This window comes from Carcharodon carcharias, chromosome 9 (genome assembly GCF_017639515.1).
Source record: "Carcharodon carcharias isolate sCarCar2 chromosome 9, sCarCar2.pri, whole genome shotgun sequence".
NCBI lineage: Eukaryota > Metazoa > Chordata > Chondrichthyes > Lamniformes > Lamnidae > Carcharodon > Carcharodon carcharias.
The window spans coordinates 26096922-26122213 of record NC_054475.1 but is presented as its reverse complement, the minus strand read 5'-3'; the positions used below and the strand labels follow the sequence as shown (position 1 = coordinate 26122213).

The 25292-nt window shown below is 42.3% G+C and overlaps 1 protein-coding gene across 1 annotated transcript in view; it reads right to left on the bottom strand.

The window, feature by feature from the left end:
* elapor1 (endosome-lysosome associated apoptosis and autophagy regulator 1) overlaps positions 1–25292 on the bottom strand; it is a 125372-nt gene that overhangs the window by 90031 nt on the left and 10049 nt on the right. The window contains exons 2-3 of the mRNA XM_041195811.1: positions 8354–8474; positions 740–926 (exon numbers count right to left, since the gene is read on the bottom strand). Of these exons, the coding sequence (XP_041051745.1) occupies positions 740–926; positions 8354–8474 (308 nt within the window). The remainder of the gene's footprint in view (positions 1–739; positions 927–8353; positions 8475–25292) is intronic.

The window sequence follows — 25292 nt, the reverse complement described above, 5'->3', positions numbered from 1 at the left end:
CTTTATTTTATATATTTCACCATATTTTTCCTGCTAAAATGAATCATCTCACACTTCTCTGCATTGAACTTCATCTGCCACTTGTCTGCCCAATCCACCAACATGTCTATGTCCTTTAGAAGTTTAAGACTACTCCCATCACAGTTGACAACATTTCCAATCTTCGTATCATCTGCAAATTTTGAAATCATGCCCTGCACATCACAGTCTAGGCCATTAACCTATATCAGGAAGAGGAAGGATCCTAACTATACACCCAGCTATAGTGCTCCCAAATCATAATGAAACTTTTTGTCCATAGATTATTAAATTTTTCCCCTATTTCTTCTAGATTTTCCATATTTCCTTCGGTTTACACAAGTGAAAACATTTATCTGCGAATTGTGTCTGATTTTTCAGTATGTGCCCTCAGTAGTTGAGAATCCATGCTGGGAGATTGCATTTAGAAAACTACTCTTTTTAAGTGTAACAATTAAATGATTGAATATCTAGCCCAATGAAACTTAGGCTAATTGGCAGGATTTTTAAAATTTAACACTCTGCAAGACTCTCTTGGTATCACATGGTAACATGCACAATTCACCATGTGTATTGCACATTAAACTGTAACAATGCAATGCATAACATATTGTAGCTAAAAATTATAATGAATAAATATTAAAACAGATCGGGAGGGAACTATCAGTTCCTTCTGTAACTTGCTAAAGACTGTTGTTGATCTATACATAAATGTACCTACATGGTGCAATTCTCAGTTAACTCGTTGTCTGAAGACTCTAAAGCTGTCCCCGTGTTGACAAATCCTGATGGCAGCCCATCCCACTCATTGAATTCAATGCCAGTGCCGAGAGAGTAAGTACCAGCAACACATTCTTTGCATGATTGGTTCCTCATGTCTAAGAACTGACCAGCTCCACAGGAAAATGCTATATAAATGTACAAAGCCAACATCAGAAATTTGAACAAGTCAAAACTCAAGGAAATGTATTACATATGTTCAACTGGCTCGTATGTATCTATAAAGAGTTACTATTCAATTATCATAATTAAAAACTGACTAAAAAAAACTTTTGCATGTTTATCTATTAATTCTGGAGTAACCTCAAAACGTACACCTAAACAATGGCATAAAAATGTGGTAATGCCAATTTTTAGTGTAAAGCATTGAGAACATTTGCATAGTCAGTAACTGAAGCTGTATCCAAATGTTCTCGTTCTTTTGGCAAAATGTCTGCCAAAGCCCTCTGTCACACGGTAACATAGCCGCATTTCCATACAAAAGGCCAGAGAATGCAAATATCTTGCATTTATGCTAGTTCTTTGATTATTATTTCTCCTAATTGCCTTGTATTTCTTCATACATTTTAATGCACTTTATGGGATCAGAAAACTCAACATTAAAAAATTGAAAAGCACCCTTAATTACATTTTCTTAAATGTACTGATCCAAATGTACACAAATGACAGTTTAGATAAAAGCAAAATACTGTGGATGCTGGAAATCTGAAACAAATGACAGTTTGTTGGTTTCAAAGTCTAACTTTCATATATAAAGTGGGACTTAGAGAAAGAATATGGTGTAAGTTTGCGCTTTCCTTAGGTCTTGGTTGTTTATGCCGATATCTGTTGATTTGTCCTAGTTGTTACATTCTGGCAAGTGGAGAGCAGCAGGAAATTTCGGCATACATATCTATTCACAAAAATAGTCATTGATTTTGGTGTAATTTGACAAGTTGCACCACTCCATGAAATTCCAGGCCACTGGAGTGCTTTGGCATTACTACCGTGTAAACGTGTTATGGCACCAAGAATTTATCTCACAGCAAATTCACACATACATTGCCAGACACGGATTTTTGCAATAATTTGCACTTCTCCTGAGAAATATCTGCTAAAATCATCTGCCACAGATTTACATAATCCTGCATCAGCCTAAAGTGTTTTGGAGTTGATTACACAACGTATATTATCATTGCCAATAAGGAAAGCAACAAATAAAAATCATTAAGAGCAAAGTAATTTGCAAGGTTTTTAAATAAAAAGGGGTCAATAGAAATTGCAAACCTCAGCATGAGGCTATTTCTAATATCTCATGTCAATTACTCGTTAAAATCAACCACCTAGCCAAATAAAGTCATTTTACCTTCTTGCCAAGTAAATGCATAATAATATGATCACCACAGTCTCATACATTGGGCAGAAGCTTGCAATTCTGCCAGCAGTGGGAATCCTGGTGGGCTGGAGCCCTTAATTTGACATGAACGAAAAAGTCAGTTTCCCACCAATGAAAAGTTAGTTTGGAAGTTTCTTCTCCCGACTGTCAAGGCAGGGCAGGTTTCCCCGCTGAGCAATATTGGAAACCCCATTTGCACTCATTAGCACCTCATGAATGCTCACTGAAAGGCCAACTTGCCAGAATCATGTTCCCCTTCCAAATTAAGTTCCCTGTCAGCGGCTAATTAGAACATTTTGTTTTATGACTGTGGCATACACCCACTGAGCTTCATTTCATCCATGCCTTGAAGGTCAATAGAGGATGCAAAAAGGAGGTGAAAGCAGCATCACTGAAATATATCATGTGCCTGTGGCACAAGCCAAGGCTGGGGATGGGAGGCATGACCAGAGGGAAAGGGTGAGACAGAGGTAAGAATAAGGTGTGGGGGAAGGATCAGAAGGGAAGAATGACATGGAGGGAGGACTCAGGGTTGTGGGGGGAGGGAGTGGGGGAAGATGGACCAGTGGGGAAGGGTGAGACAGAGGCAGGACTAGGAGAGCTGGGGAAAAAAGGACCAGATGGGAGGGGTGTCCCGCATCATCATTGTTTGCTGTGCCTTGACAACCATGTGCTGCAAAAGGGGATGTGTTGTCTAAGGGAGAAATAGAAGAGTGAGACTTCTCCTCAGATCAGAAGGACATTGAAGGAGATGGATTTGAAGAGGACGAGGATGTAGCTGAGCCACATGAAGAGGCCATCGCATGAGAACGACTTGGAAGATGTGCCCATGACAACCTGATAGCTACAAGATTCCAGAAGGAGTAAAGTGCTGATAAATTCTCACAAGTGCTCATTTCTTCAGCCATTGCTGCATGGAACGCCCCATCACCTTCAATTTCAGCGAGAAAATATCCCAAAAGTTCGATGCTTTTCTAATGATTATGGAAATATCAGTACTCACCTTATGCCCTAATGATAGGATCATCCTTGGAAGGAGTAGCCTTGGCAACATCTGGCCACTATGGAACCTGAACAGCACTCCCTTCTTGCACATACTTAAGCAACGCCACAGTGTAGTCCTTTCACCCATGATCTCACCAAGTCAATGTGGATGGCAGGTTAGAAGCTGCTACAATTCCAAATTACACAGGATACACTCATGTCAGTTGGATACCTGCTCAATAAGGCAGCCCGACCACACTTCTCACTTTATCAGGCATAACCACATGGACGACTCAGCAGGGAGCAGCATCATGAGAGCTCCATATGTCCCATTGCCAGCTCTCCTCAATATAGAATGTTAAGGCATCACCTTGCTACTGTCCCCCAATCGCCAGTCACACATCATGAAACAGCAACCATTAACATCTAGATCATGCAGTTAAGTCTCAAGGGTTGTTTGCACTGACCTCATAGAGAGTGCCTCATCAGGACAATGGCTGAGGTGCAACCACCTGTGGACCCTGCAGTCGCCAGAAGCCTGACAACCTTTGCATCAGGGCAAAACCTTGACCAGTCATTATTGACACAACAGCCAATGGCTAATTTTTTTCCTTCAGGGACTTTGCTAAAGCCTTATTAGAGCTGCATACGCAACGCTTTGAGAGCATCACAGTCCTCGAAACCGTTCAGCTCACAAACGTCATTCCTGTTTACATATCCTAATTCAATGAGAGCAATGTCATGCAATGAGTTCCACATCGAGTTGAGTGCTGTGCCTTTACCCGTGGGGCAATTAAAGCCCCACTAAGCAGCGATGCAAGGCCAAATAAAGATTGTGTGAGGCAAGGAAGTGGCTTCATCAAGATGAACACACACCTCTTACATCACACACTCTAATCTCTCTTGCAGTAAAGTCTAAGGTTTCCGTTGGATCCTCACTTGCCTAGTTCAGTGTCATGCGTGCAGAGTGAGAAATCACCAAGGAATGATGTTCAGCCTTAAACACAGACAGTACATCTTCCTGCAGAGAGGCATGGAAACCTATAGGCTTCAAGGATTTACAGTACCTTTTTCATAAACAGATTCTCAAAGTAAGAGCCATTCTAAACGACACATCGGACATATGAATATAAAGTGAGTAGTGACGACCACAAGCAACAGGCATCATTGCAACTGCATCAGTTAAATGAATAACCTCGATGAACACTTCTCCAAAGGCCAAAGCATAGTTGCCTGAGTAAAAGAGGCTGACAAGTGTATTGGCCAGGCAGCAGTATCACAAATGATGTACATTGCCTGATGTTGCTGATGTGGAGTTTTAGACTGCTCACTGTGGTAAAAATGTGAGAATTTATGCGTTAAGATCTTGATGGGATTTCATTGCAACATTCTGGACCCTCAAATGACTGCAAAACAGTGAAGTCAATTAAATAGAAATGGAATCCATGAGACTTGGAGAAGAATAGATTCAACATATGTTTACAAAAGTAAAAAATATATACGAGTGAACACCTGTGCCACCAGTATGCATTCACTACTTCTAAATCTTTCTAACCCTACCACTATGTCTAGGTGTGGCCCCGACAGGCAAGGTGGAGGCAGCCTACTCACTGCTGTATGAGATGTCTTTGATGGGCATGCTCTGGTAGCCCAAGACCTTGAGGACCCCGACCTGCCAAGGGTCTCCAGCTCAGGTGTAGGCACGCCCTCCTCAGCCTGACCTGCTGAAGTTGAAGGAGACACTGGCAGGGGGAGCGGCAGGAGTTGGAATGGCAGAACACACTTGGAGTGCCCTGGGTGGATGGCCTTGGGGTTCCTGGCTGGCACTCCTCCTTCCTTTGGTCCTGATGGCCCCTCCCTAACTCCTTGAGGAAAAGGGGCACCTGGACAGAGGTCAAGATGCCCTGATCCCCTTTTGCCTAGCCAATGCTGAAATGCACGCAAAGCTAAAGCAATGGTGTGCATATCTGGAAGGAACTATTGGACATGGGTCTCCAAGATAGCTGCCACCCTTCTAATGGTGATTTCATAACGCTCGCATGCCGGAGACACAGCTTTGGAGAGAACATGGACAGACCCCTCCATCCTTCAGTGCAGTCTGCAAATGTCTTCTGACAACTCTGCTTGATGTTCCCCTGCCTGTCTCTGCATCTCCAAAAGATCTGTTAAGGTCGAGTCCAGAGGCTTGTCTTCAGACTCTGTCTCAGGAGCTGCCCAGTCTCCAGCAGCCCTTTGAGTTTCAAAGACCTCGGTTGTCATTGCCTCCACTTGCTGTGGACCCGTGTCTGTGAGGTGATCACCAGATTGTGAACCCGAGCCCATTGTAGAACTAAGCCCCGCTGAGGTGTATGTATTTGCACTGGTGAAGGGTGCAGGTGAACGCAGTGACAATGCATCCTCGGAGGATACTGCGGCTTCCTCCTCAGAGGTGGCCTGGGGGATGGGGCTGTGTTATCTGGAGGACGACATCCTCTGCCTTTTCTTGCTGGTACCTGGAATAGGGAGAAGAGAGAATTAGTGATCGACAGGGCAGGCTCAGTCAATAAAAATCAGTCGCAGTCATTGCTCGCAACTTGTCAATGTGTACTGGATACATCCTCACTCGTTGTTGGGGAAGGCCGATCTCATCTTCCTCACAGGAATGATCTCTCTCCTCTCCTGCAAGCTCTGCAGTCTGTTCTTCGAAGCTTGAAAAGGTACGGATCTCAGGGGATCCACCTCTGGTCTTGGCACACTCTTTCGTTATGGGTAATTTTGCCCTGCAGAAAGACATAAGAATTGACTGTGATCCCAATGGATGAACCAGCAGTTCTAAAGCATGCATGCCTATTGTCTCTGTTGATTCCTCCCCAGTAAGTGATGAAGAAGCTGTTGGTACAGGAACTTACGTGAGATGGTGAGCTTAAAGGGGCTGGCACACATTTAGTGTTGATGTCCCACCATGTGTGATATCCCTGTGAACTCTAGCCCTTAATCTGCTTGATACCCTTATGAGAGTGTGAGTTTGCAGTGAGTAAATATTGCACTTGCTCTGGCAGAGCGCAGAAGATCATTCATCCAGTTCTTGCATTGCAAGGTGGTCCTTCCTTTGGTCCCCATGGGCGCGCTACCCTCCCTGGCAACCTCCTCCTAGGCTGGAGTGGTCAGGTGGGAGGGCCGTCTGCTTCCATTCCTTGGAAAGAGATCCTCCCATCTTTCCTGGGTGGCCTAGAGAAGAATCCCCAGGGAGGATTTGCTGAAAGCCGGGGCCAAAGATTGCTTCCGTCTGGGTGGCATAGCTGATGTCTTATCAACAGCACCTGGCCTGCAATGTCTGTCCGGGTGCCATTTAAATATGGCGCCAGGACCTTCTACCCCATGAGGTAAAGGTGGTACGGGCAATTTCCTGCCTGCCCTGCAACAGCATTCAGTGAGCTCCTCATGGATCCTCATAATGAGCTGAAAAGCAGAAGATCAAGCGTGTTTAGCCGTCCCGCCATCACACCGACTTTCACAGCCACCATCGGACTTCCAGAATGGAAGATTCCACATCCACAGCTTCTCTTTAGTTTCACTGATTCTCTTACTCCAATTTCAAAGCACTTGGCAAAATTGCAACTTCCAATCAATTATGAAAAGGAATTAAAGAAATTAATAAAGAAAACATACATTGTTATACAATTATTGGAGGTTTATAGCACATGTATTGCTCATAATGTCTTACAGTTAAATTGTACTTTAATAACCTTTATTAGAGACAAAAACATTTAAGGTAATATACATAGAGCCCTGAAGAGGTTTAAAAAGAAACCTTGCAAATATATATGTGCTACTTTATACAGGTTACACAGTTGACAATTGAGTTTTAAAACATGATTCAGGGACACAAGTCAAGTAATTTTACTGCACTGAAATATCAGTTTCTCCACATCTCCCCTGAAAGTGCTGAGTTGTATTTTTGGATATTAAATGGACAGGGCAGACTGGTGCTTTTCTCCTGCACATTTTAAAAGAGTATATTCAAAATGAATTTGGAATTTAATAGGATCAGACAGTTGTCAAACATACTAAATCTCACAAGACGTATTGGGAGATACGACCAGATATGTACTATCCTCTAGTGCTTTCTTTCCCATATTAAATAAATCACAATTAAACTTTGACATATGTTTGAGTTACGTTAAACTTGCACACAAATTACCAAGGCCAGCATTTGCTGCCCTTCAAATGAATGGCTTGCTCAGCCATTTCAGAGTTAAGCACATTGCTATGGATCTAAAATCACATGCAAGGACAGATGGTTTTTTTTACAACAATTAATGACAGTTTCATGGTCACCATTACTGAGGCTAGCTTTCAATTCCAGCTCCCATGATAGGAATTGAACCCAAGTCCCCAAGGCATTAAGGTGGGCCTCTAAATTAGTAGTCCACGGACATTACTACTACGCCACTGTCTCCTCTCAGTATAAATAGTAGAATACAAGTTAAGGCTTTAGCCCTTTTCAGATCCAGTTATGTCATTGCTGGGCTACAGTAAAAAGGTGAAAGGTTCCTGCATTTCCAAAGCGATATCCTGCTTTAGCCCAAAGTCTGCAGAGATCACAAGTAAATTAAATACAACACAAATCAGGTCTCAGGCAAGCTGCCATTAGTTGAAATTCAGGTCATCACCATTTGAATACGAGCGTAAAGCTCCCTTTGCAGTAATGGTCAATAATTAAAACTTTGGATTGGTGACATCTGCTCTTTGTGAAGACTACAACATCCGTACAGGGATAATAAAGAGCAATTGCTGCATTGGTTTTGAGCAGCATCTTGATCAAGATATTAGAATCAATCCTATCAGTTATATTTCTCATATGTTAGTAAATTAGCAGTTTAGCAATTTATCACAATCGATTTGAGTATTAGGCTGGGATTTTCTGGCCCTGCCATGGTGGGACCCGCTGCAGGAATGCAGCAGGCCAACCGAAAGTCCATTGACTTTCGACAGGGCCAGAAAGCCCCTGCCTTAGACTTATTAACGTACTTACATTTTGTTCTTTGGTGCATATTATAAGTTTGCTCTGGCATGCTATTGGTATTGGGTTTTTTTTTGTAAAACACAAAATTCTGGACGAGAAACACTACATGGCAAATACTGCATATGCCTGAGGGTATTTTACTTAAGTATACAAATGTTCAAGCTAAAATTTGAATTTAACAAGTAGCTTACAGCACTCTGTGCCCTTGACTGGGTCTGGCAGTCCTATGCAGGTCCCTGGAGTGTGAGGCACAGCTACTCTCCATCTTGAGCCCAGATTGTCACATTCTGTGTATTCATAGTAGTAATCTGACTGAAATACATGAAAAACATCCCATATTAAACACAGTACAAAACAAAATTGCACAGTAAAAGTGCTTAAAACACATACAAATTAATAGCTGGTAAACATTTAATCAATGACTTTGAAGGTCTGCTCCAATCCTTCAGTAGCATTCAAATTAAAAATGCCTAAACATTAGATATAAAATAAGATAACCAAATTGCATGCAAAATTATATGAAACTCATTAAGAACAGTAGTTCAGAGGTAGCAAAAACTAAACTATTGTCAATGTAGCAAGCACAAGACATTCACTTTGGTCCAATCACCAGTGCCACAAAGTAATGTCATGTCAGCCATTATTTTATCAACTAATTCTCTCATTGAATCATTATTAGGCTATGTCCTCAAGTTGGAAAGTTTAAGCACATTGAGCCATTAAAATGAGAAGCATTGTCCAATTTGTCAATAAATTCTGAAAAAAATAGCTCATACACATTGTCAACAAATGCTACTTGTTAAGATATATTGCTGACCAGTTATGGAAACCATTAGCTGATTTATAACAGTTACAAAGGAGAAAAAAATTGGCTTAAAGGTTTGAGGTGAGTATGCACACCTGCTGCTTCTAAGCCATTGGCAATGGACATGTGTCAGGAAGGTATAATAATTTCCTGAATGTTATTGGAATTTATTGGAAAATAGAGTAATATTGGGATGTGACTATGTGTCAATTTGTCTGTGTGTATGTGGGACTTAATTGAATTAGAGGCAGCTTGTCTGGGGGCTTAATGTAAGAAGAGAAGTTAGGTTTGAAATGTTAATTAGTTAAACATGGGGAAGTTCAGAAACATAGGTGTCAGGGGAACATATACATTTTTCAATAAACCAAACTAGATTGTTTTCAAAAGAGGGAGCAAAATGTGTCACCTAGCCAGGTAAGTTTAGAAAGAGTGTGTTTACTTTTCCCAAAGATTACTGGTAAAACTTAGTGCTATGAGACATTTTTATTATCAGGAAGCTAATGTCCAAAGACATAGTGAAACAATGGATATTTGCATTCAAAGAGGAAAATATGTATAAAAGCAGAGAAGACTGTTTGTAAGGGAAGGCATTTTAAGATCTTACAAGTGTGAAAAGCCTTCAGCATCTATGCCTCAAGCTGCTGTCTTCAAAGGACTGAAGTTAAGAAAATTCACTTTAAATTTGACTTGTTCAGGGTGTCATGTTTCTTTGCCTGGGTTTTTTTAATATCTATGTGTCTTACTGTTACCTTAATGAAAGTGTAACTGGCAGTTAGATTGATTAGGGGATTTAGAAGTTATCACAGTAGTAATTCATAGGTCTATGTATGCATTTAAAAATTTCTCTTACTAATAAACGTTAATCTAGTTTTGTAAAACCTATAAGACTTGGTGGTCTTATTACTACTGAATTCAAGGCACGCATCTCAGAATTTATACAAAATGCAAAACAAATTGTGGTAGTTGTTTCAAGCTTCCCTTTGGGATTTGAACATCTCAACATTTACCATCAGCTGTGCCATAACATATTATAATGTAATGGGTTCAAAATCCAGTCCAGGACTTGAGTTTAAAATTTAGGATAACAGTTCTAGAGACAGTGCAACTTATATCCCTTTATATCCCCACTCCTGCTGCTATAAAAGTTTCCTTGCAGTAATTAGAGCAGTGAGCTCTCAACCGTCATAATACATAGATTAACTGGTCATTCATCTTTTTTTTCCATGTTATTTATATTAGTTGTCAGCTATGGCTCTAGGACACAAGGTTATATCAAGTCCCACTCCAGAACTTGAGCACAAAAATCAAGACTGACCCTCCAGTGAAGGAGTTTTGCATTGTCAAAGATGTTGTCTTTCAGCTAAGGTGTTAAACTGAGGCCCTTGCTAAGGTGAATACAAAGGTTCCATGGCAGTGTTCTGAAGAGAAGGGAAGTTAATCCTGGTGTCCTGGCCAATATTTATCCCTCAATCAACAGCATAAAAACAATTTATCGGGTCATTATCACATTGCTGTTTGTGGGAGTTGCTGTCTGAAACTTGGCTGCTGTATTTCCTACATTACAACAGCGACTACACTTCAAAATATTTCATTGGCTGAGGGCAATGAGGGATGGGCAATAAATGCTGGTCTTGTCAGTGATGCCACATTCCATGAAAGAATAAAGAGAAAATAAATTTTACTCTGCATAAAATGGCTGTTGCACTTGCCTACATTAAATTCACTTCAAAATAAATTCATTAGTCGTGAGGTACTTCACATGACAAAGCATTTATGCAAGTTCTTCCTTATTTATAAAAATGACTGAGTATATGTATGAATATAAATATTACTGCCTTGATTCAATTAGAAAAATCTACTTGTTGACATACGCAATTCCCATTTTGAAGAATACACAAGACATCAACATACTACTGAACTTTATACTGTAATTACAAGAGGAGTTATACATGTTTTACAAATTGGCTAGCCAATTTAGTTGTGTCTTAATTTATTTGTTAACTATGATGTTTTGCAGTGAGTAAATCTGCCAGTTTTAAACAGTCAAATATGGACAAAGGTCAACCTGCTGCATCTTCAAAGTCTGCTGTTTCAAATATTTATTTTTGAACCCATCCACCCTTAACGGATTCTCATCCATATGGCAGAACAGCTGCTGCCAGCGTTTCAAATATACCGTCAGCAGTGACAAACAAGAAATCTATCAACACTGGTAAAGGTTTATCAAAGATTTCCTGTTGTCATTAATTCGATACGTAATAAGCTGTGGGGTAGATTTTCAGCTTCATCATCTACGTGGTTATCTGACAGTGTGAATTCCCACCCTAAGTAAATCCTACCAGGTATTCTATGATAGGGGGCCCCAGCACATCTGTGCAAAACACAAGTCTGAAGCATTTGCAACATTCTTCAGCCAAGAGTGGATGATCCACCTTGGCCTCCTCATGAGGTCCCCAGCTTCATAGATGCCAATCTTCAGCCATTTTGATTTACTCCATATGATATCAGGAAATGGCTGAAGGCACTAGATACTGCAAAAGCTATGGGCCCTGACAACGTTCCAGCAACAGTACAAAAGACTTGTTCTCCGGAACTAGCCAACTAAGCAGTTCCAGTACAGCCAGAACACTGGCATCTACCAGAAATGTATGCCCTGTCCACAAAAAGCAGGACAAATCCAATCAGACCAATCTGCCTCCTCGCGATCACCAGCAACGTGTTGGAAGGAGTTGGAAACAGTGCTTTCAAGCAGCATTTACACAGCAGTAACCTGCCCACTGATGCTAAGTTTGGTTCTGCCAGGGATACTTGGCTCCTGACATTATTACAACCTTGGTACAAATATGAACAAAAGAGCTGAACTCAAGAGGGGAGGTGAGGATGACTGCCCCTGTCATCAAGGCAGCATTTGACAGAGTGTGACATCAAGGAGTCCTGGCAAAATTGAAGTCAATAGGAATCAGGAGGAAAACTCTCCATTGATTGGAGTCATACCTAGCAAAAAGCAAAATGGTTGTGGGTGTTGAAGGCCAATCGTCTCAGTCCCAGGACATCACTGCAAGAGTTCCTCAGGGTCGTGTCTTGGGTCAAACCATCTTCAGCTGCTTCATCAATGACCTTCCTTCCATCATAAGGGCAAAAGTGGGGATGTTCGCTAGTGATTGCACAATGTTCGGTACCATTAACAACTCCTCAGATACTGAAGCAGTCCATGTCCAAATGCAGCAGGACCTGTTCAACATTTAAGCCTGGACTGATAAGTGGCAAGAAACATTTTCACCACAAAAGTGCCAGGCAATGACCACCCAACAAGAGAGAAACTAACCATCTACCCTTGACATTCACTGGAATAACCATCGCTGAATCCCCCACTATCAACAGCCTGAGAGTTACCGTTGCCCAGAAATTGACCTAAAGCAGCCATATGAATATTGTGGCTACAAGAGCAGGTCAGAGTCTGGGAATTCTGCGGTGAGTAACTCACCTCCTGACTCCCCAAAGCCTGTTCACCATCTACAAGGCACATATCAGGACTGTGATGGAATACTCTCCTCTTGTCTGGATTAATGCAGCTCCAACAACACTCAAGAAGCTCAACACCACCCAGGACAAAGCAGTCCACCTGATCAACACCCCTTCCACCAACTGAAACATTCAGTCCCTCCATCACTGATGCACAGTGGCAGTACTGTATACTATATACAAGATACACTGTAACAACTCACCAATGCTCCCTCGACAGCACCTAGAAGGACAAGGACAGCAGACATGGGATCACCACCATCTGCAAGTTCCCCTCTATACACAACCTGACTTGGAACTACATTCGCTGTTCCTTCACTGTCACTGGATCACAATCCTGGAACTCCCCTAACCAACAGCACTGTACGTGTATCTGCACCAAATGGACTGTAGCGATTCAAGAAGACGACTCAAGGGTGAACAGGAATGGGAATGGGCAACCAATGTTGGCCTTGCCAGCGGCACTCACATTCCAAAAATAATGAAAGAGAAAGACTATTAACCCATTGATTTCAATGGAATAAAAATCAGGTAGGTTCTGGTAAAGGGTGGACGATTGCTCAGCCTGGTTTCCACCTAGGCAATGAAGTTAAAAAATCTGCCCTGATAATTCTTTAGTCAGTATTTACTCATTAGGCAGTTACTGAACAGAGGTTAATGTGACAGCAACACAGCTACATTTGGATCAGAATTGTCGACGCTATTATTAAAATTTAGCTATCTTTAAGGCTTATGGGTGTGATTCTCCTTCAAATTTGGGGTGTATTTTTTTTCTGATTTATTCAAACCTGCAAACCAGATGTAACTGAGAGGTCAGGGCCCAGCCCCATTTTAAACCTAACCTTTAACTAAATTCAAGGGACATACTGCCATAAAATATTCAGGATTTGAACATCAAAATCTGGCTTTATATTAAGGAAATTTGGATAGGGGGTTTCAGAAGGCAAGCTCGGAACAATCAATTTTGAAGTTGCTATTGTATGGCCTGTTACATACGACAGCATAGAGGGAGTACAGATAAAACATTTCTATCTCTGCAGTTATGCTATAACTAATCTGTCTCCAAAAAAGGGGCAATTAGGAGAAACTCACTGTGGTGATTAATTCAAACTGGGGGCACGGCCAATTTTGTGGGTGGGACCATCTTCCAGCACAATGCTTTTAAAACAGCCGGAAACTTGATTTGTCCTGGAAGTAACTTGTGTTTGCAATTCCTTTATCTTTTGCATTGGTTTGGCTGATTTCAAGTAAATTGTACCTTTGCAAAAACTTTCACATTTATTTTTTTACTTAGAAGCTAAAACATAATAAATTCCTTCAAAACACCATTTTTATTGTTTGTTACAAATTAGTAAATTCTTTTCTTCCTACTCTAATAATTCCTGAGAAAGAACCAGTGAGGCAACACACAAAATATAACCAGTGTGTAAAGATCAGCTCCATAAGTTTGACCAGTCTTTTATTTTCTTTCATGCTCAGTAGACCAGGAACAAATGTACAGCATTATTATTGCTTGTTAGCCAGGAACAGCGATTTAAGCTATGTACTCAAGATAAATGATCTTACTTACAACATAAATAATTTGTCAAATGTCCATCAAGAGTCATTGAACAAAAATAGTCAATAAAATTTATCAATGCAGGATTAATTCATATATGTGCATCAGGTTTGTAACTTAATAGTTTAACAAATTCGTTCATAACAACGCCAGAATGTACTTTCTTTCAAGCCCTCTTTTTAACATGTTAAGAACATTGTTTATAAAATTCCAATTGTAAAATTGAACTTTATACAAATTTCAAAATGACATGGTACAATTTTCTAATATTGATTGAGAATGGTAGTGGTAGAAATGAAATTTCACACCTTAGGTATATAATTATTATCGTTTCTAAATCTAGATGTTGGTTATGGACAACGGCTTACATGATACACAAAAGGTTAAAAGTGCCAATCTACTGCCCCTTTTGCATCATTACACAATAGATTCCATTTTACCATGACTGAAAAATGAGCACAAATGGTAATTTTGCACATTTTTTTCCCCAATGCAAAGCCTTTCCTATCATGGAGTGCATCAGGAATTAAGGCACATCACTCCCCTAACATTCTTTCCATTCAAATTACTAACAGAAAGCTGGAGGAGTGGTGCAACTTTGTACGATTGGTGTAAGTTGAGATGTCAGCATCAAGTTCATATCAGAATCCAGGAGATGCTGGTGTTAAACATATTAAGGGAGGACAGCTCAGACTGGGTTAGGCATTTTATTGTTTGCCCATTGAACCATCTTGAGCACTTCATAAACGTCAACAGATTTTTTAATGGCTTGAGAAAGTACATCCTTTCAGCCAGGCAATATAAACCAGGTATCACTAGCTGCAAATCAATTCTGTAGCTACACTGAGGGCTCAAACCAACTACACTATCTCATATTGGTCACAGTCTTTGAAGTCCATTAGTGTTATTAACAGGAAAGAGAAAAATCATTTTATCGAACCAGCAGCTCTTCAGCTAATCATTTTAATCTGAGGGAATCATAAATTCAATTCTACTCTACTGGTTTTTGTTGTGTCTGGCAGAGAAATGTACATAATCTTATGAATGCTGAAGTTGAAAAAGTACAAATAAAAGTTCTATACAACAAGAACGTTTCTTTACATTGGCTGGAATTATCTGTCTCGGTTGGCGTTGGGTGTCATGGCAGGCGAAGCCAAAAATTGGCGATCGTTCGTTGCAGCTGTGAATAGCAGACCGCCTTTCCTGTCGCTGCACATTGAGAACATCATTTTAATACATTTGCATCTAATTATAAGACCTGCTCGTCAGAATCATCCCCCCCCCAATGTCAAATTTACCGCCCACGTTGGTGGGAAAACACACCCACCCAGAACACATCTTGACAAGTGTGACATGCAGAAGTCGGGACTTACTGCTAGAAGATGCTGGTGCCCTACAGCTACCGGACCCTGGAGGAACATGTGCATCGCATGGTGGGTGGAACCTCATGGACATGGCTCCACCACAAAGCAGTTCATAGAAGGTGGAAGGTTACCATTGATGTCTGGTGTCTGCTTCAGGACATGCGTGTCTTGGCCATGGTCTGTTAGAGATGATTGTCAAGGGGGTGGAAAGGAAGGGCTAGATTTGATTGGGAGGGGAAGATGTACCAGGGTAGCATGAAGTTGGTGAGGTGGAGGGGGGGGTGGAAATGATGGTGTCGGGGAGTGGATGAGGTTGGGAATGCAGGGGGAGGGAGTACGGGAGAGGAGGGTGTAACAGGGCAGAATGTGGCAACTGAGGAGGTAGACCTAAGTGGGAGAAGGAAGGTAGGAAGATGTAAGGGATGACGCTGGTAAGAGATCTGAGGAGGGGTCCGGGTGGAGGAAGGAGAAAGTGTGGAGGACGGAATCTGGGTGGAGGAAGGAGAAATAATGGAGGAAGGAGTAATGGGCGGGATGTCCAAGTGAACATGCAAGGAGGGGGTCTGTAGAGTCGATGGCTGCCTCCTGGGGAGCGTAATGAGGGTGTGCATGGTAGGAGGTAATAGTGAGAATGAGAGGGGGCAGGGCGAGCTGGAAGAGTGGGAGGGTGAGGGTGCAACAGTAGCGGTAGAAGGAATGGCGAGGGTGGTTGGTGAGGATTCGGAAGCAGACACGGACCCTGGAGGCGGGAGGGAGGAGGTTGAGGAGGTCAATATTGATGGGGATGGGATTCTCAGGAAGGTAGGAACATGCAAATTCACCTGGACATCTTGGAAAGAAAAGGGTTCTGGTTGTAGATGATGATGGGAAGGTGAAAGGTGATGCCAGGGGGATCAACAGTGATTGGGGCAAAGGACACGGGTGACTGGGGGAGGGGAATGGACGGGAAGCTGAAGACATACTTAACAACCCCAGGTGTTGCTTGGGAGTGCAATCAGTGGGTGGGCAGAGACACCGGTCAGCTCAGTTGGACAACTGAAAGAGAGCCCCAGAAGGTAGCATTAAAAATGCTCGGAACACTGAGATGAGTGTGATGGATGAAGTCTCTGCGTGCATGGGAGTGTGCTTGCACAAGGCTCCAAAAGGCTCTGCCACATACACACACTCTTCTCCCTCCAGAATCACACATGATGCAGTATGCAGCTGAACTGCTAGTGGTGGGGGGATTCAGGGGGAAGACTTGCGAAGCGTGTAAATGAAGCTGTAAGACAACATTACACATTATTCAGTAAAAGTGAACATGTTTTCAGATTATAAAGTGACAAAATGTGTTCACCCATGCAACCACTTGTGATCAGAAATTCTTAACTTTTCAAGGCCTTCCACTTCTTCTAAGTGCTGTCTTGCGAGACAGCTTGTATAATGGTTGGCTCTGTTACCTTTGATGACTTTGGCATGCATCCTCTAGACAGTCAAGGCCTCAAGGGCCCCAGCTTTCTTTGGCTGTCCTCCTGTGTGCCAGCTGCTCTCTCTGCGGTGACAAAGGATAAGGTTGAGGGGGTCACAGGCAAAGGGGACTCAGAAGCAGAGGACAGCCTCTGAGATTCCTGAGTGGATGATCCAGGGGTGTCTAGCTGCCACTCCTCGTCCCTTCAGGTGCGTGAAAGCCCCAACCTGACTCCTTGGGGGAAGGAACACCTGGAGGGACATCAAGGTGCCCCGTTTCCCTCTTGTATTGTCACTGCAAGTACTCACCCATAGCTACTACGATGGAGTGCATCTCCATGTTGTGCTGGACCAGGGTCTCCATGGCGTCTGCCATCCTTCTTATGGAGACCTCCATGTGCACACATGTGGCCACCACAGAGGGCAGATGGACGCACTCCTCCAACTTGCGTGCCACTGTTGAAGGCTTCCAACAGCCCTGCGTGATGATCCCCCGCCTTCTGATGAATCTCCACGATGAGTTGGAAGGCCGAATCCAGGGGCTTGTCATCCAAATCAGACCTCACAGATCCCTGATCCCCAGCAGTCCCAAGTGCTGAGTAGCTCGGCTGAACCTGCCTCCTCCTGCTGTGGACACATGTACGTGCGGTGACCACCAGATTGTGAACGAAAGCCTGTTCTAGATCTAGATCCCACCGCAGTGACGGGTCTTCCACGCTGTTTATTTCCAGCTCTTCAATGGAGGAGGTGTCCTTTTTGCTGGAGGTGTGTACCTGGATGAAGCTGAGGGACTGGCTCGCTGAGGGTGTCAGTCGCTTGCTAGAGCTTCCTGGGAACCAAAGTAGAGATAATTAATGCATGGCAGCAGAGTCAAAAGCAAATTGTGTTGAGAGAGGGAAGATGTGATGCAGGATCCTTATGTGGGCGTTCGCCACCGACCTCACCGTCACTGCAGGCACAGTCCATGTCCTCAAGTCAGTACGATGGCATGCTCCTCACAGTGAGTGAGGGTTCTAATGTGGGCCACCCCTTCAGATGGGACCTCTCCCTGCTGTTGTGAGCCAACTTCCCCTGTATGAAAATAGATGGAGAGAGTGTGAGCAGGACACGTGGCACTGTATGGAACGTTTACATGGTGAGCAGAGCCATGCATGGGATAAGGATGTGAGCTCGAGAGAATATGAGCCTGATGGAGATGTGAGGGTGCGTGAGAGAGTTAGTGGTGTTGTCCCTTGAGGTGTGAGATCCTTGTGGATGTGTAATGGGTTTGAGAGTGAGAGAGTTGAGAGTGATGAGAAGAGTAACTTACCCTGGTGGACAGAGGAGACCATTCACCCTCTTCCTGCACTGGGTGCCTGTCCTCTTTTGCAAGGCATTGGCACTGACCACCACTGTCCATGCTGAATTGGTGACCGTGCTTGCTGTCTTTTGCCCAAAGCGAGGTTAGAGGACATCACGGTGGGCCTCCACCGTGTCCAGTGGGCACTCAAGGAGAGCGTCGCTAAATCCCTTTGGCAGCCATCAGTTCCCAGCAGCTATCCCTTGAAGAGTGCTAGCTCTGTGCAGGGACAGACTTTAAATATGGTGTCCGGTTTACTGAAGGCCTGAGCTGACAGCGGGCAGGTGAATCAGAAGGCCAGTGACTCAGCATGTTTCCCAAGAATGCATAATTAATTAGGTGGGAATGGGACGATACCGTGCAAAAACCCCCCATTGTAACCAGCGGCTAAAATATCCGTTTTCCTGCCCACTACCGCACTTAGTGCAAATCTGGGACGACTCCGCCCATTGTTACGTGAACTCAGCCAGATGCTAATGTTACAATCTAAAAGGCCCTCTAAAATCCAAGAGCACATGTTTACTTTCACAAAGATTGTCAATTATCTGCACCAGGCAACTCTGGAGTGTTCTTGCTAATTTTCATTATCATTTCAGAAAATGTATTAATTCTGAGTAAGGGAAAAAGCTAAGGACAAGCAGCTGGGTTGATAGAAAAAATACTCATTATTCTCTACTCCAAGTTTTACTAATAGGTGCATGAAAGCAGCAATTGTAGTACTCAAATATCTGGACGTTATCTGAGAAATGCTAAAAGTTATTTAATGATTCAATTTAGAATTCAATATCAGCTAGTGAATGCTACCTTGACACAAATAGACATGGCCAAACAATTACTCCATTCAAGCTTATGTGTATTAAAAGTGTTATTGCCTCAACTAAAGGGCATACATATTCAGAATGTTCTGCTTTGCATTGCTACAACTGAAATAAATCAAAAGCATGCCTTGAAGCTTTTAGTTAATTCAGTTTGCAGTCTCTCATCTTATTAACATCAATGACACAGAGATTTGACCTGACACTACACTGTTGAAACCTTCATTAGTTCTCTGATCTCTTCCAGGCAATATTATAAAATTATCCAAAGATGATACACTGGACCTATTAGAAATCAGTTATTCTTTCTGTTAACCAAGCATATTATAAGCAACCAGGTTTCATGTAACATGTATCTTAATGATTTAATTCACAACATGCCCATTGCACATACATGGCAGTGTTGCTCCAATCTCTTTGGACAGAATTATAAAGAAACCAAACTACTCACAGCATGTGATAATGTCAGGGGTTGGGGATTGGAGGGGGCGGTTGGGAGAGCAGTGGGTCAGGAACCCAATTCTTAGAGTGGGCTTCACCTTGACTGTTAAACCCAGCCACTGCGTTATTACCCTGCTTCTGGGCTTCTCAATCCAATCAGAGTCTGGACTGGCATGATGACAACCTAGACCCCTCATGAAAGGCTCTTTTATTTAGAGGAACCTTGGCAGTGAGGATGCAGCACCCAGAAGAATGGATGTGCAACATGGGAAGACTGTTTCATTCCCTAGACCCCACAACTCAGTTCTCTGATGCTTCTCTGGAATTCAGGCTACAGACTGCAAGGGGTCACAGAGAAGTATTGTTTGAAGGATAAGGCTAGCCTCTCAAACCAACAGGCATCCTGGGAAGTGGCTGGAGAAGTGAGCATCAGGAGCGTGGTACCTCGCAGCTATATTGAGGTTCAAAGTCCTCACTAGAGATGTAAAGGTGAGTGGCATCCCACATTTAGGTGCCAACTCCCAAACACTGAATTCCTCAGCATTCTCCATTGTAGCACTCCTCAGACCAACACACTTACACCAATATGATGTGACAGCGCTTTGAGGCAAGATGTCTTTCTGCGAGGTGCAAATAAGCCCATTTTAAATTGGATATCTGAAGAAACATGCCACAAAAATATTAGAGGACTTCTTGCAGAGAGGACCCTGAATGCTCAGGAGAGGACCAGCGAGGGGGCTGTGGGGTGAGTGGACCAACAGTGGACAGTAGGCAAGAGGAGCCTGCGGAGGGATGTTTGAATCTTAGAATAGTATCTGGACATCGCTGTGCAGCATCATTGTCCAGAGGTGATGCAACTTCCATACTGCACGTTAGCCTTAGACTATCTGTTCTTGCCTCCCCCTTTCCATGTATATTTTAAATGCCTGTAAAATGGTTTGGTTAGTTATTTCTGGTGGGGAAGGTTATTCCTGTCTCTTATGGTATTTGGTATGAAACTGTACAGATATGCTTGTTTAATATAGGGCAGAATATCAAAAGCAACTTCATGGTAAACTGCTTTGTAGAACAGTAGCCTACTCAGCTGTCTTCGTTGTTGTAGAGAGCAGTCCAGCGCTGGAGAGAGCAGCAGAGCCAACAATATCACCACTCGTGCAGGCATAAATCTGAATGGCACAGGTTGACGGTGACCATCAATGAAGTCAGTGGCGGGAGAAAAGGCTGGTGTGCCAGAGAATGCAGTGCGAGCTGAATGGGCAGACGCAACTGTTTCTGGCACCTGTCAATCAAGGTCAGAAGTTACAGTATTATCAATTACAGCAGCAAGCTACCAGATTGCCTATTATTTGCAGTCCATGACACACAATCAAAGGCTAGATCATTCACATTTAAAAGCACAGTTTTTTTTACTTTTACCAAGGCCGGAAAATGGGCAGTAAAGGATTGGCTACCTGTTTTACCTCCCATCCAATCTTTTACTCAAGGATATACTATGAGAGTAATATTAACATTGAGGAGACAATGGGTAGTAGATGATCAAACAGGTATTTTACACCTGTTTGGTATCCAGGATGCTGATCCACTACCATCCAGTTTCTGTCTAGCAGGAAAAATTAAAATGATCCTTAAAGGCTGGCTTCCCAGGCACTTCAACCAATATACTTCCCTAACTAGCTAAATTTCTCCCAACCAATTCCTTATTCACTACCAAAATTGATGTACCTTATCACAAATTAAAGTTTTATTTAGAATATGCAAAATGACTATATTGGAGGAAAAATTAAGATTTTAAAATGCATTATAAGTTCCCGCAATAAATGCAACTTGTTGTCAGAAGAACGTTGATGACCATGAAATGTGTGAGTAAATAACTCTGCCACTGTGGAAACAAACATTTCTGACAGAGCCAATATACACTGAAATTCTACTAATCAAGCACTGCTGCGTGAATTCCATTCAGGTAAAAAAAAAATCCACCATCAAAACTGCAACCATTTGCACACAATAGGGTTGTATCACCCATCCTAAATTCTATGACTTCTGGCTTCCCATCTGCCCTTGAGATTGGAAGCCACTGTTTAAAATATGTGGTTTACCAGCACCTGTTCACAAAGTGGAAGTATCGGGTTAAAGTGGCAATGTTTAACTAAGTTTGTTTGTGAACCCTTTGGGCTGTATCACTGCAGAAGTTGAATAAATATTCAGGAAGCTTTTCCCTACATTCTGCTTCAACACAATTACTGAGGTAGGTTCTGAGGCAGACACAATGGACTTCCATTAGGAATCGCACTTTACATGATCTATGTGCTGGAATAGGATCAACAGGGAGCTGTAAATTAATCAGTCAATGCTGGAGAAGAGCCAGCATATCCCAGGACTACTCGACCTGGGCACATTCTGAAGCTTTCTCAGGAGATTGTGTTTCAAGAATGAAGCTTTGGGGGAGCTCTGTGATTGCGGTAGCCCCAATTGTAACCAAGATCCACAGCACACACTACGCCACGGAAAGTGGCCGTAACTCTCCACCTTTATGGTCATAAGCTCATTTCAGGGAGTGGCAGGTGACCTTTACTAAATCAACTCATTTGCCATGCATTTATCTAAAAGATAAGTCACCAATGCTTGCTTTGCCAAGGCAGCTTAATTTACACAACCTGGCAGTATTCTAACATAGAAGACTGAAAGAACCATCATATCTTTTAGAATTCCCCAGAGTTGTCAAGGAAATTGTTGGCACCCATGTGACATTGCTTGTTCCAAACGTGAACCTTCAGGTGTCTTACAGTTTGTGCCCAGTGTTATCTCATGAATTGCATTAGTATGCTGTGTGCTTCACAATTTTGCATATGTTCCAGATGCAAAAGAGCAGCTTAATGATGGCAGTTTATGCCGAAGACCCAGCCCATGAACAACAGAAAGCACGCGCGGTGGCTAGCTACACCTGATAGACTGCTGAGAGACAGACTGATCGAGCACACCTTCAAAAATGAATATTGTACTATTAGCAGGAAGTTCAGCCCATCAAATTTCTGCCTCTCGATGGCTTGAATAAAATGTCTCTGAACAGTATGCCTTAAATTTTCTTTAATTAAATTTGAACCTACAACTTTCTGACTAAGGAGGCAAAAGTGCTACCACTAAATCATGACTGACACATGCCAGGTTTGTAAGCCTGCACAGTTCTTTTCCCTTTGCTGTACTAGTGGGTCCCTTGTAGACCCAAATGATGGGAACTTTCAACATTGGATGTCTGTATCTTCATCCCAGGCACACTTATATAGATACCCAAGTAAAAGGGTGCAGGATGAAGGTACAACTGGTCCTCTGTCATCTTCCAGGAGATTCTGCCAATCACCCACAGGAGTTAAAGCAGGCGATCTCAAAGGAATTTCAATCCCAAATAAGTTGTTCTAAAATATAAGGAAAAGTTATGTCCCAGTTTCAGTGGATAAGCTATTGTTGGGGAAAAAATAATTAATTTACTTTTTAAGTTCTGTTTTAACTATCCAAAACTCACTTTGAGGATTAAAAATAATGAAAGAAAACTACTCACAGTTCAACCTAACTCCATGAGAAACAAGAATTCATTCCCAAGGCATTCTGTTGAAATACTAAAGACTATTACTCTCCTTTTCCTCAGGGAGACTGTCAACTTCAACTGTTTAAAAAAAAGAAAATCCTGCACCCATCAAGATAATCTGCTATTAAAGTGACTACCTTTGCTTAAGGGAGCAAAAACTCTCATTGCCATATGATTACTATGTGTGAATTGTAACATTCCTTCCCAATTGTAATGAAAGTCACTACTTAACTTAACCCCCTGAAGGAGGATAACATTTTGCTTCCAGATCTTATAGGCTTATTGAGCTAATTGGTCAAATGGAGATCAATTATCCTTACTTAAAGCTGTAGATAACTAAGGTTACAGGTTGAAAAAGATTACCTGGTGCTTAGTCCATCTTGCCGCCAAAGCCATCCAGGTCTTAAAAGATAGACCCGGCCCTAATTCACCAAGTGTGCTGAGGAGGCTCAAGTACATGGAGTGATCCCATCCGAGCTTACTCAATTCAAGTGGAATTTCTCATTGGTGCAAGGGCACAAAACCTCCACCATGAACCCATGCCTCACAACTAGAGCTATCTCTTGAAAATCCCTCCATGCCTTTCTCCTCTACATGGAGTGGTTTCATTTATGGACAGTTCCTGTACACTCTCCACTCCATTACCCATTATCTTCCAAACCGAACACATCTTGCCATTCAATCCTGCCATCTGGTGGAAGTGGAGATCTGCAATGGAGGAATCGCACATCTGATTCTAGGCCACCTGGTGTGGAGGACAGGAGAAAGTGAGTTGGAGAACCTCCTCATTGACTGCAGTTGGGATTCGCCAAGGTAGCCGCCCACAGTTCCAGGCAGTGTGCAGCCAAGGTGTTTGTTCAACTTGACTGCCTGAATTTCTTTGACAGCAATATCTGTACCCAGCTGTCACTGAACAGCCACACACAATGTCCACCAGTTTATTTGAGGCCTACTGCTGCTGGTGGGTACTGGAGGGACTGGAATGTATAGTCAACACCAACAACATGAGGTTTTACTTAGAATTTAGAATCTATTGGTTGTGTACCTTCAAAAAGGGAGCACTTTTGCAAATTTGATTTTGACAGAATTGACATGCATTATCTTAATTGACATTTTATAAAAGTTAGAGAAAGATTGTCAATAGAAAGAAAAAGTTGAAACATTTTTGTGAAGGAGCTGCATATCCTTTTCTCAAGAGTGATACACCCAAGGGTAGAGGTGAAAACTGTGGGTCGGGTGGGGGTGGGGATGGGGGTGGCGGAGAAAAGCTTAAATGAAGGTGCATTGGATAAGGGGCACTAAGGCAAAGTTTGGGTGGGTCAGAATCTCAAATAAATTGTTCAGTTTACTTGGTCCTGCAGCTCTTACGTATAGTTCCATTTATCCGCTCTTAATAAGCCGCATTTAAGGTTCACTTTATCAATTGACTCTTTGAACACTGTAAAATACTTGTGCAAATTTTGAAACATTCAAACTAATTTCATTTTGATTAGCCCAGATTACTACAAAACAGAAAAAAAACACTCACCAAAACGTTCTTATTAATTTTTTGCACCATCCTTTTCCATCTCTACTTCAGGTAGGAAGTCTTATGGCACAGTGGGTAGTGTTCCTGCCTCCAAGCCAGACGTTCTGGGTTTGAATCCCACTTCAGGAATTGATGGTCACAGCAGGTGTATTTATAACACAGCCAAACAGGTTGATTATCAACCTGTAAATCGTTCCAATACACCAATGGTAGGTGGTAAGAGCAAGCGAGTCTCCTGGTCGGCCATGCTTGATGGAGAGTACTGCACCTCAACCTATAGCCTCTGATGATAGGCTGGCAACCTGTTTCAGCAAAAACTAGCTATGGTAACAGACGTAAACAAATGCTTTGTCTGCTTCATGTGTCATTAGATGTGGGAAAGTCTCTAAGTCTACTTTAGACCTCAAAAATTGGATACAATCCACATGAATTAGCACATTTTATGCTCTCCTAGATGGTGGAGAATTAAAAGAAAATATTGCTTGGAATAATTCAGATGCAAAAACAAGTGTCAATTACTTTGATTTTGTTCTAAAGATTTCTGAGCAATAACTTTTGCAATGTCTTAATCACTAACCAACATTACTCTCATACATGGAAAAAAATTCTGAAAACTAATGCCTACAATTCAAAAACTGCTTCTGTCAAAATGGTTTGAACAAATTATGGAAACCAAATCTAAAAAGAGCAAGACTTGCATTACATAGCATCTTTCACAACCACTGGACATCT